At 43.5% G+C, this 15,195-nt stretch overlaps 1 protein-coding gene across 1 annotated transcript in view; it reads right to left on the minus strand.

The window, feature by feature from the left end:
* Positions 1-5,418: 5,418 nt before the first annotated feature.
* Positions 5,419-15,195, minus strand: part of LOC311100991 (rho GTPase-activating protein 44-like) — a 127,731-nt gene continuing 117,954 nt past the window's right edge. Inside the window, exons 16-22 of the mRNA XM_084141998.1 lie at positions 14,903-15,083; positions 13,461-13,481; positions 12,730-12,918; positions 10,582-11,118; positions 9,374-9,492; positions 8,838-9,206; positions 5,419-6,848 (exon numbers count right to left, since the gene is read on the minus strand). Coding sequence (XP_083998124.1) covers positions 6,694-6,848; positions 8,838-9,206; positions 9,374-9,492; positions 10,582-11,118; positions 12,730-12,918; positions 13,461-13,481; positions 14,903-15,083 — 1,571 coding nt within the window. The 3' untranslated portion in view covers positions 5,419-6,693. The remainder of the gene's footprint in view (positions 6,849-8,837; positions 9,207-9,373; positions 9,493-10,581; positions 11,119-12,729; positions 12,919-13,460; positions 13,482-14,902; positions 15,084-15,195) is intronic.

A 15,195-nucleotide genomic window follows, 5' to 3' on the forward strand; every position in this document is an offset into this window, starting at 1 on the left:
GATGTAAAGTTGGAGCAAAATGCAATACAGGAACTGTGGAGTGATAAACTGAGCATAGGGCAGAACTGAATAATTATACCTGCATTGCAAGGCCCTTTTTCTTTTCACATATAAAAATAAATACGACAAGCACAGGTAAATAGGACCAAAGATAAGACACATTTCACAAGCATGATGAAAAACCATGCTGCTGATTTTCACACATAGAACAATGTGTAGTCATAACCCCCAAGCCTGTTCACATCACTACCAAACATCTGTCCACCCTGTTAAAACACACAGAATTCCCCCTTAAAGCAACCTGAGGCAAACAGTCCAAATAGTCACCAGTACATTCCACCTATTCATTATAAAACAAATATTGGTTTTATAAGGGCATACTTAGAAAAACTATAACAGTGGAAATAGTATGTGGATCTCTCTCACCAACAACTGCCCTTGGTAGACAGGATTTCTGATGTTAATAAAGTTGTGTTTTCAATAAATATGGACAAACCATCACTCATAAACAGAACAGCCACAGAACAGCACATTATCACCACTGACAAAAGTCCAGAACTGGCCATTCACTTCAGCACATCCAAATTGTAAGAACAGCTTTAAAAAATTGAAGTGCAATTTTGTCTATATTATAATTTTTTTGAATTCCTCAAAATAATATGGCATGATTAACATGTGTTGCACTGATGCCCCACTACAGGCAGAATTAAGAGTAATACAAAAATGACAAAAGCAATAAAACATCAGTATAAACGGTAAAAAACATGAAATCGTTTTAAAGAGAGTTTGGGACCCCGTTAATCTTTCAGGTCCCTCTGTTTCTCTGTTCATAAATACTGTAATTGCACTTTGTTTTTCGTTTAGAAATACTAAATTTTTGTTCTGGAACGGTCTAGTAAGCATTGGGTTGAACTGTATTGCTTTCAGAGATGAATATTAGTCTTCTCCACTGGGGAATATACTCTGTACTGTAAGGTTGAAATAACTAGGAAACTATGTTGACTCAACTGGTTTTTGCCTCAAGGGATTCTGGTCCTCGTTTTACTTACCAATTGACAATCACAAATACATCCTTTATAATAGCTCTACTGGTCAGGGTATGGACTAGAGGAGACTTGCTGCACACTGTGATGTAGCACTTTCCATTCAGACATACTGTTTCATTAAGGTCTAGGCTGATGACTCTGCACTTCTAATCTAACAATCCTCTAAAATAGATTTAACCTTGAACCTATGTTAGTGCTATTACAACCACTGTACTGTATAAAGCTTGTGACTGATAACTGTGCAAAGCTTACTGCATTTTGTTATGTGTGAATCTAGCAATATTGTACTCCTGAGTGGCGCAGTGGTCTAAGGCACTGCATCGCAGTGCTAACTGTGCCACTAGAGTTCCTGGTTCGAATCCAGGCTCTGTCGCAGCCGGCCGCGACCGGGAGACTCATGGGCGGCGCACAATTGGCCCAGGGTAGGGGAGGGAATGGCCGGCAGGGATGTAGCTCAGTTGATAGAGCATGGCGTTTGCAACGCCAGGGTTGTGGGTTCGATTCCCATGAGGGGCCAGTATAAAAAAAAAATGTATTCACTAACTGTAAGTCGCTCTGGATAAGAGTGTCTGCTAAATGACTAAAATGTAATGTAAATATATTGTGGTCAGGACCAGAACAACACAGACATGTCAACGTATATATTCTTTAAATCAATATTTATATTTTTTATATCTTCAAATATATACACTACCAGTCAAAAGATTGGACACACCTACTCATTCAAGGGGTTCTCTTTATTATTACTATTTTCTACATTGTAGAATAATAATGAAGACATTAAAACTATGAAACAACACATATGGAATCATGTAGTAACCAAAAAAGTGTTATACAAATCAAAATATATGTTATATTTGAGATTCTTCAAAGTAGCCACCCTTTGCCTTGATGACAGCTTGGCACACTCTTGGCATTCTCTCAACCAGCTTCATGAGGTAGTCACCTGGAATGCTTTTCTAACAGTCTTGAAGGAGTTCCCACATATGCTGAGCACTTGTTGGCTGCTTTTCGTTCATGCTGCGGTCCAACTCATCCCAAACCATCTCAATTGGGTTGAGGTCAGGTGATTGTGGAGGCCAGGTCATCTGATGCAGCACTCCATCACTCTCTTTCTTGGTCAAATAGCCCTTACACAGCCTGGAGGTGTGTTTTGGGTTATGGTCCTGTTGAAAAACAAATGATAGTCCCACTAAGCGCAAACTGGATGGGATGGCATACCGCTGCAGAATGCTGTGGTAGCCATGCTGGTTAACTTGCCTTGAATTCTAAATAAATCACTGACAGTGTCACCAGCAAAGCACCATCACACCTCCTCCTCTATGCTTCACGGTGGGAACCACACATGCGGAGATCGTCCATTCACCTACTCTGCGTCTCAGAAAGACACGGCGGTTGGAACCAAAAATCTCAAATTTGGAATTATCAGACCAAAGGACAGATTTCCACCGGTCTAATGTCCATTGCTCGTGTTTCTTGGCCCAAGCAAGTCTCTTCTTATTATTGGTGTCCTTTTAGTGGTTTCTTTGCAGCAATTCGACCATGAAGGCCTGATTCATGTAGTCTCCTTTGAGCAGTTAACGTTGAGATGTGTCTGTTACTTGAACTCTGTGAAGCATCTATTTGAGCTGCAATCTGAGGTGCAGTTAATTGCCCATTTCTGAGGCTGTTAACTCTAATGAACTTATCCTCTGCAGCAGAGGTAACTCTGGGTCTTCCTTTCCTGTGGCGGTCCGCATGAGAGCCAGTTTCATCATAGCGCTTGATGGTTTTTGCGACTGCACTTGAAGAAACTTTCCAAGTTCTTGAAATTCTCCGGATTGACTGACCTTCATGTCTTAAAGTAATGATGAACTGTCATTTCTCTTTGCTTATTTGAGCTGTTCTTGCCATAATATGAACTTGGTCTTTTACCAAATAGGGCTATCTTCTGTATACCACCCCTACCTTGTCACAACACAACTGATTGGCTCAAACGCATTAAGAAGGAAAGAAATTCCACAAATTAACTTTTAACAAGGCACACCTGTTAATTGAAATGCATTCCAGGTGACTACCTCATGAAGCTGGTTGAGAGAATCCCAAGAGTGTGCAAAGCTGTCATCAAGGCAAAGGGTGGCTACTTTGAAGAATCTCAAATATAAAATATATTCTGATTTGTTTAACACTTTTTTGGTTACTACATGATTCCAATGTAGAAAATAGTAAAAATAAAGAAAAACCCTTGAATGAGTAGGTGTGTCCAAACTTTTGACTGGTACTGTATATTTCATTCTCTCCCCATTTTCAGTATTGTGATGGATAAAATATATAGCACTTGAACGTAAGTGCATGAAAGAGCAGGTTTGTTGTGTCTTCCAAACAGTAATCAGAGTTATGGATGGAACGTTTCTAAGGAGACATACTAAATGAGGGTCATAGGTTTGTATACAGTTGAAGTAGGAAGTTTACATACACTTAGGTTGGAGTCATTAAAACTTGTTTTTCAACCACTCCACAAATTTCTTAATAACAAACTATATTTTTGGCAAGTCGGTTAGGACGTCTACTTTGACTCAAGTAATTTTTCCAACAATTGTTTACAGACAGATTATTTCACTTATAATTCACTGTATCACAATTCCAGTGGGTCAGAAGTTTACATGCACTAAGTTGACTGTGCCTTTAAACAGCTTGGAACATTCCAGAAAATGATGTCATGGCTTTAGAAGCTTCTGATAGGCTAATTGACATCATTTGAGTCAATCGGAGGTGTAACTGTGGATGTATTTCAAGGCCTACCTTCAAACTCAGTGCCTCTTTGCTTGACATCATGGGAAAATCAAAATAAATCAGCCAAGACCTCAGAAAAAAAATTGTAGACCTCCACAAGTCTGGTTCATCCTTGGGAGCAATTTCCAAACACCTGAAGGTACCACGTTCATCTGTACAAACAATAGTACGCAGGTATAAACACCATGGAAACACACAGCCGTCATACCGCTCAGGAAGGAGACGCGTTCTGTCTCCTAGAGATGAACGTACTTTGGTGCGAAAAGTGCAAATCAATCCCAGAACAACAGCAAAGGACCTTGTGAAGATGCTGGAGGAAACAGGTACAAAAGTATCTATATCCACAGTAAAACGAGTCCTATATCCACATAACCTGAATGGACGCTCAGCAAGGAAGAAGCCACTGCTCCAAAATGGCCATAAAAAAGCCAGACTACGGTTTGCAACTGCACATGGGGACAAAGATCGTACTTTTTGGTCTGATGAAACAAAAATAGAACTGTTTGGCCATAATGACCATCGTTATGTTTGGAGGAAAAAGGGGGTTCCTTGCAAGCCGAAGAACACCATCCCAACCGTGAAGCACGGGGGTGGCAGCATCATGCTGTGGGGGTGCTTTGCTGCAGGAGGGACTGGTGCACTTCACAAAATAGATGGCATCATGAGGAAGGGAAATTACGTGGATATATTGAAGCAACATCTCAAGACATCAGTCAGGAAGTTAAAGCTTGGTCGCAAATGGGTCTTCCAAATGAACAATGACACCAAGCATACTTCCAAAGTTGTGGCAAAATGGCTTAAGGACAACAAAGTCAAGGTATTGGAGTGGCCATCACAAAGCCCTGACCTCAATCCTATAGAAAATGTGTGGGCAGAACTGAAAAAGCGTGTGCGAGCAAGGAGGCCTACAAACCTGACTCAGTTACACCAGCTCTGTCAGGAGGAATGGGCCAAAATTCACCCAACTTATTGTGGGAAGCTTGTGGAAGGCTACCCAAAATGTTTGACCCAAGTTAAACAATTTAAAGGCAATGCTACCAAATACTAATTGCGTGTATGTAAACTTCTGACCCACTGGGAATGTGATGAACTAAATAAAAGCTGAAATAAATCATTCTCTCTACTATTATTCTGACATTTCACATTCTTAAAATAAAGTGGTGATCCTAACTGACCTAAAACAGGGAATTTTTAGTAGGATTAAATGTCAGGAATTGTGAAAAACTGAGTTTAAATGTATTTGGCTAATGTGTATGTAAACTTCCGACTTCAACTGTAGGTCATGGGCGGGCCCCTCCCTGGATCAACAGATTGGAACATTGGTCTTATGTGTTGTGGATGTCATTCATCCTCCTCTGCACTGTAATCATCGGTATAAATACTTTCAGCAGAATAACAAATACTTATTCACATTCCTCGTCATCAAATTCTTTATATAGTAGATTCCTCTTACTAAAGAGGGGGGGGGGGGGGTATAGGGAACTGAAACAGCAACCTCTGTATAATTTCAATGAGAGCCTATTCTTACTCCCTGCGTGACAGAATATAAGAATATAAACATATATTCTAGCACCAAGAGAAATATATCTATATTCTGGATAACACCCACACATACAGACACAGAACCGCACTCATATACACACTTGCTCTAACAAAAAAGTTTCCAATATTTGCTTTCAAACAGCTGAGCAGGCTCCCCAGTGACATGCTCTTGCCAGAGAAGACTCTCAGGGCGCTCGTTAAAGAAGCTGAGGCTGAGTACAGAGACCACAGAGAGGAGGTATAGTCCCACCCTGCACATTCCACTCATACTCACTTTTCAGCAATCCATTCCTTTCATATAGAATTATTCTGTTCATTCGGTTTCTATGCCCCATTCCCTCTACATAGCCATCCAGATTTATCCCACTGAGCTCTAAGCCTCTCCTATGATAATGTACAATCAAGTACATGCTGTACTATAGAATATCTGTATACCGTATTTATAGTTCTTTATCTGTATACCTATGGTTGTATTCTTATATTATACGACACATATAACTCTTGTATCACTGTTAAAATCATATACTCTGAAATGTACAGTATAAACAGTCATTTTAAATAGTTAATAATATATTATCCAGATTTAACTTCCCGTCTAACAGCCAAATGCAATCTTAATCTCCTTTTGAAGAGTGTGATTGGGGATTCAAGCTCAAACTGGTCTTGCAGTACCATATATATTTTCTATGTCAGAACTCGCCACTCAATAATGCAGCACATTTCCAAACACATCACACAATTCACAAACACACATTCAGGAAGGAACAAGGGGTTGCCAGCGACCTCAGAGTACGAGGGATGGGTTAGGATGGCATCAAAGGGAATGCCATAGACTTGGTGACAGGGAGAGGAAATCAGAAATCTACTGTCCCCTTCCTTTACTACTGCACTCACAAGAGTAGAATCCATTCCACCGAGCAAATTGTTTTCATGTCTTGTATGTGAAGTTAAAGGCAATATTGCAAATGACTCAAATAAGGCAAAAGTAAAGAAAAATGAATGCAATTGTTTAAAAAGAAAATCCTTAAAAATGAATGCACCACAGATAGAATCAAAGGAATCGAGTCAACATCAAAACATAGCATTGTTTTCAAAAGTTCCTCCCCCCACAGTCTCAGTGAGAAACTCTCTGGATGTGGATGTACTGTCTGTATTTTCTGTATTCATATCTATTTCATGATATGAGATGAACTTTGCTTTACAGGGCTGAACCCGGTGCTTGGTCTCTATAGGTGGAGGTGAAGTCTGGAGTGAGTCCCATTGGGTCAAAGGTCAGAGAACGGGTCCTGGAGACGGGCTGGAATGGTAGGGCTGGGGGAGGAAACTCGTGATGTCATAGTATCGTGCTCTCAGACTCTTCCTCTGACTCCATCTTGGGGGTCGGTTGGACCACCGCCACTGAGTTCCTGTAGGGGACCATCTTAGGCTCATCGAAGATGCCATCCAGTTCCACGTTGATGATGGGGATATCCAGGTTGCAGAAAGAGTCTGAGTGGTCAAAGATCAACATGAGAAGAGACAAGAAAATAAGAGACAGAGAAAATAACTGTTAGTGGTTGCTTAAAAAGGTATGTTCCAGACATGATTAAGTCAATGCTGAATGATGCATTACACACAGCAGGGAGGTCATCATATGCCCAGGCTATTGTTTTACACACGCACAAACACACACGCGCAAACACACATCCTTAGAGATGATCAGTGTTTCTAGAGAATTTACTGACAGATTAGAGGCAGGTCAGTATGTAATGTAACTCCAACATTTTCAGCAGACATTGTGGTTGGGGTAGGTTTGTAATACTGCAAATTGCATGTGAAGAAAGAACACTTGTTCAAGGTGTGGATAATAACAAATCCCCAACAGTGTCCAGCGCAGTCACCACAAACATTTACACGTCATTACTTTGTCTTTGATCTCACAGTCATGTGAGAATGATGACATCCATTGTGTAACAATGAAATGGACAACAACCAGTGAGTGGACAACAGGAAGTGGACTTATTCAAGAACAGCAGTGGGGTGAGGTGTGGCACAAGATTGGGGGGGGGGGGGGGGGGGGGGGGGGGGGGGTGACTTTGCAGTGTGTAAGCAAGGGGGCAGCGGTGGGATGTGGCATGGTTTCGGGGGAAAAACAGTAAAGAAAGCTTCTTGGGATAGCAAAATGACGTCAATCTTCTGTGTGAAGTAGTGTCAGTGGACGGTCTTTCAGACACATCCACAAGCCATGCATCGCGCCAGTCTCAGCCACCATGCATAGGCCAACAAAATTGGTTAGTGGTGGACTGAACAGTGCAGAGATATATAGATATACAGTAATCCCTCGTTTATCGCGGGGGTTACGTTCCGAAAATGACCCGCGATAAGTGAAATCCGCGAAATAGAAAACTTTTTTTTTTTACAATTAGCAACTATTACATGTATACAAATACAGTGACTCACGTGTAGGCCGTTTCACTGCTCTTCAGACTGGGCCGCTGCATCCTGACTGCGCTCTGCAGTGTTCTCTTTTTTCCTCCTTCTTTATGTAACGAACGGAAGATTCATTGATTCCGTAATGGCGAGCAACGGCTGCATAGCTTTTACCTTCCCTTAGCATGTCCAGAAGTTTAACTTTATCTGAGATAGGTAGCATCTTCCGCCGTTTGGGCCCATCCGCAGGTGCTTTTGTCGGTCCAGGCCGTTTCGTCGACATTATGGGTTTAGGAGATGTTCGAAATTACAAGATAATTTGGCCAACTTAATGTAAATTTGCCAAGCTGTTTTATGTACGTACACATAACTGCACGAGACGACAAAATGATAGCACAATTCGTAGCATGTTTTGATACAAGAAGCGGGAGTGAGTTTTTAGCGAATCAGAATGCAGAGCACAATGCACCAAAAAAAAAAAAATGCATTATGAAAATCCGCGAAATAGCGAATCCGCGATAAGTGAACCGCGAAGTGGCGAGGGATCACTGTATACATATGAGACATCATGTATACAGCTATATATACAGAGGGCTGGAGCCATGCAGCTCCACAGTGAGCCAGGATGGAGGACGGTTGGTTGGTTGGAGGGGTGGGAGGGTGAGGCTTTGGTACAGTACTGGAACTCCTGCTTACCCTAAAGAGGCCCTCTCACATTTAGCCCATATTGAACCACTCGCCTCATACCGCTGTAGGCAGACGATAATAGTAGTTGACAAAAGAATGACAAATATGGAAGAACAAGATAAGAGATATTGATTAGAATCTTTTAACCTGTTCCCCGCAGTTTTACACAGGTGAAAGGCTTTAAAGTATCAGTCATTTAAAAAATGACAGAAAAGAGTTCCATTTGCAGAAACCACATTAAAACCACAGAGATCCTATTAAATTAATTATATGATTAAAATGCTGTCAGGCACACTGGAGAATGAGACCCTCCAGCTTTACCAGAGATGAGAGTGTATAAGCGGGGCTCCTAGTGTGTAGAAACTCCATTGAAGCATTTACCTGTGGACATGCTCTCCCCAGGAGACAATCCATCCAGCAGGCCACTGTGCTCCAGGGGTTGGGGGCTGGAGCCAGGGGTGCTGGGGGGCTGCGGCGGGGGCAGGCTGGGCCTCTGCCGGGGAGGCTTGGGAGTGGGCCTGGCCTTGGTGAGGGTGCCGGCTAGCGAGGGAGGGGAGGAGAGGGTTGCGGTCTGGGCCTGTCCCGGGGAGCCGATGGTGGCGTAGCCCTGGGGGTAGCCAAAGCCATACGGGGAGGGGGTACTAGGAGAGGTGGGGGACAGGCTAACTGGAGAGGGCTGACCTGTGGACTGGTCAGACATCCCCCCAGACTGAGAGTAGTGCTTAGGTGGGATGGGGGCCAGCTTCTTAGCTGTGGAGAGACCAGACAGAATGCCAAGTGTGAGAGAAAAGCAACACAGATTGTAATTGAGAGGTGACAAGCCAAAACAAAACAATCTGGCTGCTTTGTGCATAGCACAGTCTCTCTCCCATGCATATGCACGCACACACACACACACAACCTTCTTCCATCAGTACCTCTTCTCAGGGTGTGAGGGCTATGTTCAGAAGAGTTCTGTGATGGCCCACCAGAGGGTGCTGTTCCCTGGAAGCCCTTCTGTCCAATCACTGGAGACAGCTCTTTGTTCATCAGAGTACTGGGAAGAGAAAAGGATATATTAACAACAATATGTAATCTTCATAGCATCTTCTTCAGGTCGTGTGTGTGCATGTGTGTGTGTGTGTGTGTGTGTGTGTGTGCATGTGTGTGTGTGTGTGCGCGCACGTGTGTGTGACTGTGTGTGTGCGTGTTCACTGCCTGTCAGTAGGAAGGTAGATGGCCTCAATCCTCGCCATGTAGCTAACAATTGCCAATCAGGTTCAAAACATTCACCTTATTCCGGCACATGTCATGACATCCATAGGAATGAAAATCCCCATAGTTCAATGTCAGATAATCTGAGTGACCACTTTCAATACTGCAAGTATATGCACTACCAGCTATATTGCAGTGGAGCGTAAGCCCAAAAAAATCCAAGACCAAGGCTGTAGGCTTAATGGATTTTTTTCTTGCCTTTTATGGCACTATGCAGCCAGAATGCCAATGGGTTGAGCGCTTGAAGGACTAAACCTAACCAGTTTATAATAGGATGTGAGTGACAGCTCTCCCAGCTCCAAATTTCCCCGCCCATTGACAGCAGGTGAGGATGGGTGATCGGGACTGGAGGGATTTAGAGTTAGGGTGGAGCTATGCAATGAGGCATTCCTTACGGCTGTTGACGTAAAAGACCCCATTCCGATGAAGGCCAATGATCGGTTAGGAATCATGCCCAGCCCATCCATATTTTTCACTTAGTCACTCTAAATCCAATTCATATTCAAAAACAGAACTAGCCAACTACCATCCAAGGCCAACTGGGCCCACTAAAATGACTCATTAACGCCCACTATATTCTGCTATCGCTGAGAGATTTTAATATTGTTTGTTGCTTGGCAACATCCTCCTATAAAATAAGGAGAGTTTGGTACTAAAACGCTCCAATAGAACAAAGTGAGAAAATGAACAAAATTAATAAAACAAGATGTTGGCACATTGGAGGCAGCGCCCTCTCTCTCACTCTCCCATTTGTATCCCAATATCCCTCTCTCATCTTGTCATTATGAGCCACTCAGGCCTGTGTGTGTTACGAAGACTGAGTTTGTGTCCAAGCTCTAGGAGTGGCCGGACGATGTGACATAGTATTTACCCAGTCAGCTTGGCTCCTCTCTCTTGGCTACAGGCACAGGCGGCCCACGGAAGAGGTGTGGACAGGGGAAAGTTAGGGGGGTGGGGAACGAGGGACGGGTCGTGTCGGGTTAGCACGAGGGGGGTTTTGATGTAGAGGGGGGAGACGTTAGTTTCTGACGGTGGGGGCGCATGCAGAGCTTCGGCCAGGGAACTCTGTTTGGGCAGGTGCAGGGAGCTGGGCTTGGGGTTAGAGTTGATATCAAGCTGCTGGGGGGAGGGGGAGGGAGAGGGGCACGAGGAGGGGGGCAGTGGGTGAGGGCGGTAGTCAGACCAGCGGGGGGGAGGTGGCGGGGACGGCCCAGGGGGCACGGACTCAGGACCGGGGGCGACAGGGCGCGCACACTGCGGTGCTCGGGGGAAGAAATGGTGAGGAGGTGGGTAGCAAGAGGAGGAAGAGGAGGAGGAGGAAGAGGGGTAAGGGGGAGGGGGCCTCTCCTCCTCCGGGGAGGGGTAGGCATAACAGGAGTCCGACCAAGTGGATGACGCATCATCGGAGCTGCAATGATAAAAATGTCAATGATTTCACAGGGAATTGGACTGTTCTGAGTCAGGAAGAGGCCAATATTGGCATGTTCTTGTTGTGGAACGAAAAGCATTGTATCAAAAAGAATATGTGAGCAAGTCCAGTGGGTCATTCTGGCATGTTTGTGAACACTCAATAACCAGTGCAGTTAAGTGTGAAGGAGAACAAGTGCAGGTTTTTGTATCAGGGAAGGAATTAGTCAACCAAAGTTGAACAGAGTCGTGTTAAGAGGGTGAGGAGAGAGGTCTAAGGAAATATAAAAATATAAAATAAAGGAACAAAGGAAAAACATGAATTCAGTATATTCATTCAGCACACTCATAACTCAAGCTATGAAAACCCTAAAAATGCTTGACAAATGCAAGAAAAAAAAGCCATTTGCCATCTTACATGAGCATACCCCATTCATAGACGCTAACTGCTTTAGCGCCTATTGACGATAGTATCTTCTGACCGGGAATTATTATAATATTTGTTTGGGGGGTACTTTTACCCCTTTTTCTCCCCAATTGGTAGTTACAGTCTTGTCCCATCGCTGCCTTAGACCGCTGCGCTACTCGGGAGGCCCTGACCGGGGAACTTTTGTTAAGAGCCCCAACGCTTGCTCTAAACGTTGAGACGCATTGCTTGAGGTACGGTTTTGGAAACATTAGGAATGTATCTTTCATATCAGCAAGAAATATTTTTCAAAAAACAAAAGGTTAAATTACTATACACCTTTATAGGGTTAGGGTTCCCACACAGCCATATTTCCATGTGACAGCGCTTGTTTACGGAAAACAGACGGAAGACAGAGGGTGTGCTAATAAGCTATCTGCGTCTCTGAACACCTGTGTGTAAACGGAAGACTGATGCCACAAACGTTTTGTCACTGAAAAATACTGTCAGCTGCAACTGTGTTAAAACCAGTTAAAACAGTAAGTATGTGTTTTGCATTTGTGAAATTATTTTTGATGTGATATGAAAGTAGAGGGCTTTATGTTTCTAGAACCATTCCGCAATTGAGAATCGATTCAAGTTTAGATGGAGTATTTGGCTGTTTTGGCTTCCAGAGACAATTTGTGTAATGTCCTTGGACTATAAGGAGTAACATTAGGCTGCTTTAGTCCATGAGCAGTGTTAATGAACCTGTTCTGATAGATAGAAAGGAAAAACATGTACATGCTGCATTGGCAAGGTACCTCTGCGATGAGATTAGCATTTTCTTAGCTCACATTGTTAAAATTGTATGGGTAATGGATAAAAAAGTGCTGTCTGAAAACAAATAAAAAACATACTTTATGTCCCTCTTCCAAAAAACAACCCTCTGGTACAACCTGTATATGAAACTAACCAAGCACAAAATGTACTTGAAAGGGCTCTAGAAACTCTGAAGATCAAACACAATGAAAACAATATCACACATGGTCAAACCAAGTTTGAGATGAAACTGGGCTTCGGTTCACAGAAAGGTGAAGACGATGCGTGGGAAAGAGAATTAGAAGACATAAACAGACATAAAAAGTAGACAACAAGGCTGTGTCGATGTCCGTTTCAGGGTGCGAGGATTGGGGTAAATTGGAGTGGGGGGCACAACAGCCTTACCTGGCACGGTCGCTGCTAGCAGGAGGAGGCGTTGGTGAGGGGGACGCAGAGAGCTCCCCCTGCTCAGGTATGAGAGCGTCTGAGGGCGGGAGGGGGGGCTGCACACTCGGGGGCGTGGAGGAGGTTTTACGCGCTGACGACGAGCCCCTGCGCGACACCCAAGAAGTGTCCATCACCCTGACCCCCATGCTGCAGTGGGACAGAGACAAACAGTTAATCAAGGTCAGCCAACTCCAGGGAGCCTCATCCTGTAGTGCTCACAATCGTCAGCACACTCTTTACTGAACAATATGCGTAGAAACACTAGGGAAAGGAAACATTTGTAATAATATGTCACAGTGTGGGTGTATGTGTGGTTGGTCTCTGTGTGACAAACAACTGTTTGCACCTGTTATTGCCATTTGTACTAGTCAAAGCAATCAGACGAGTACATCTAATGCCAGACATTGCAAAGATGCATTTTAAGTAAACAAACCACACAGTGCGAGAACATGGTTCACACAGGAGCTTGACAACAGTTAGTTGGCAGCACTCTGTCTGTCAGCAGCACTCTGTAGGGAACGTTGAACTATAGGATTACAAGTGTGTCATTTGGACGAGAGAATAATCGTGACTGGAATACTGACAGACAAATTATGACAGAGAGAGGCTTTCTTTCCACAGGCAGTTCAGACAAGGGTAAACAGAGAGAAGAACAGAGAAACAGGCAGGAGAAAGAGTAAGTACGGTACCTTTGAATTTTCCTAACGCTGCTTGGTAGGACAAAAACATCACAATAAAGGGTAAGGATCATGAGAACCTCTGTTAATTGATTCAAAGCATCACTACATGTATATCAAAGCAACTCGGGAAGCAGTCGGGTCAGGGGTTGGATCCAAGATGGAGGAGCAGCAGGTCGAGCCTTCAGGCTTGGATTGCAGGGGGTCATGTGGGATGGAAGTCATGCTGAGAGTAATGAGGTGAGGTATTTGAGGGGTGAATATGTTCCTTCCCAAAAGAGCTCCAAGCATGTCCTACCAGTGAGCCAATTAACTAATTAGGTCAACATTTCCCCATGGATGTAAAAAATGCCCCAAAATAACACCAACATACAGGAAGTCACTTGCGGCAGTGGTCAATGTGCTTGTTTACTATAAAAAAAGCTATGTACAACTATGGATGGTTAAAGGCTACGTAATATTCAGATATTTTGGACTCAATGACAATCTCACACACCAAGCAAAGAAACAGTCAAGGACATGGCATCGCCCATAGTGCTTTGGAGAAAGGCCCAGAATTAATAAAACCATCACAGAGGTATGGAATTAAATTTGGGAATGCTACTTCCTTATTGGTCTCAGTTTGTACCAAGGAGCCAAATGCTCCTTGACCTGATCCTCCTGCTCTGTCTGGAGGGGGGTTCTAATGAGAGCAGAGCTCTATTTATTGATTGGTCCCTACACAGTCCTGGACAAGTTTAATTAGCTGGGTTTATGTGGTCCCAGAGCTGAGGGGCTCAGATGGTCTGCTGAACAGGGACAAGACAGAGAAGTCATTTGAAAAGAGAGAGAGAAAACATGATTGACTTGAAACTAATCCTCCGTACAGCACAAGACTGCTTACTGCACCACTCACCACCATAGACCAACATATTTCTCTGAGCTTCCTGTTCTGTCTGGCTGTCTGTCTGTCTTAGTGCATTTCTCTCTCTCGCTCTCACCCAAGATGAAGAAGAATTTAGTGATATTCTCTCCACCCCCTCATACCCAGACTGAACTCTTTCCTAAGCTCTCCTTTTCACCGAGTGTACAGGCTTATATTATTATATAAACAAAAACTATTGACATAGAAAGGTGACATTGTGCTATATCTAAGGCATACAGCTTTCACAAAACACTCAAATCTCTCGCTAGTCGATCAAGCCATTAGCTTTCATCTGCTCATCCATACCTCAAAAGGCTCATTGTCACCATTAATATGTTAACACAACTATCCTTAATTCTGAACTCTACTGCAATAACCAATATCAATAGTAATACTTGTCCAATGGTTCATGTTCCAGTTAAGAGTGTTCAGCAAGGACAGTGGGGGAAGACTGGTTAGGTAGTTGACTTCAGAGAGAGGGAGGATTTAAGAGAGATGGAGAAGGAAAGGGCAGGGTAAAACAGGTACAACAAGAGTTGGATCTTCTTACCCATCCTTCTTATAGAACTCCAGCATCATGTTGTCAGTGGCTACACTGAGTGGACGTCGGCTCTGGTCATTGTGCTTGCGATCGGAATGGTCCATATCCGGAGAGGGCATGGAGCTGTAGTTGGCATTGTGGTTGGTGTGGACTGGGCTGCCATAGTTTCCTGTGACATTAAACTCAATCTCTGAGAGAGGGGAAAGAGATAGGTGAGGTGATTACTTTTGTGACAATAAACATGTATCCCGTTATAAGATCTGATTCTTAAAATTGTGAATAGGTCTCCTAAGGTCCCTTAA

Source organism: Coregonus lavaretus (assembly GCF_964263955.1).
Source record: "Coregonus lavaretus genome assembly, chromosome: 25".
In the NCBI taxonomy this organism is placed as follows: Eukaryota; Metazoa; Chordata; class Actinopteri; order Salmoniformes; family Salmonidae; genus Coregonus; species Coregonus lavaretus.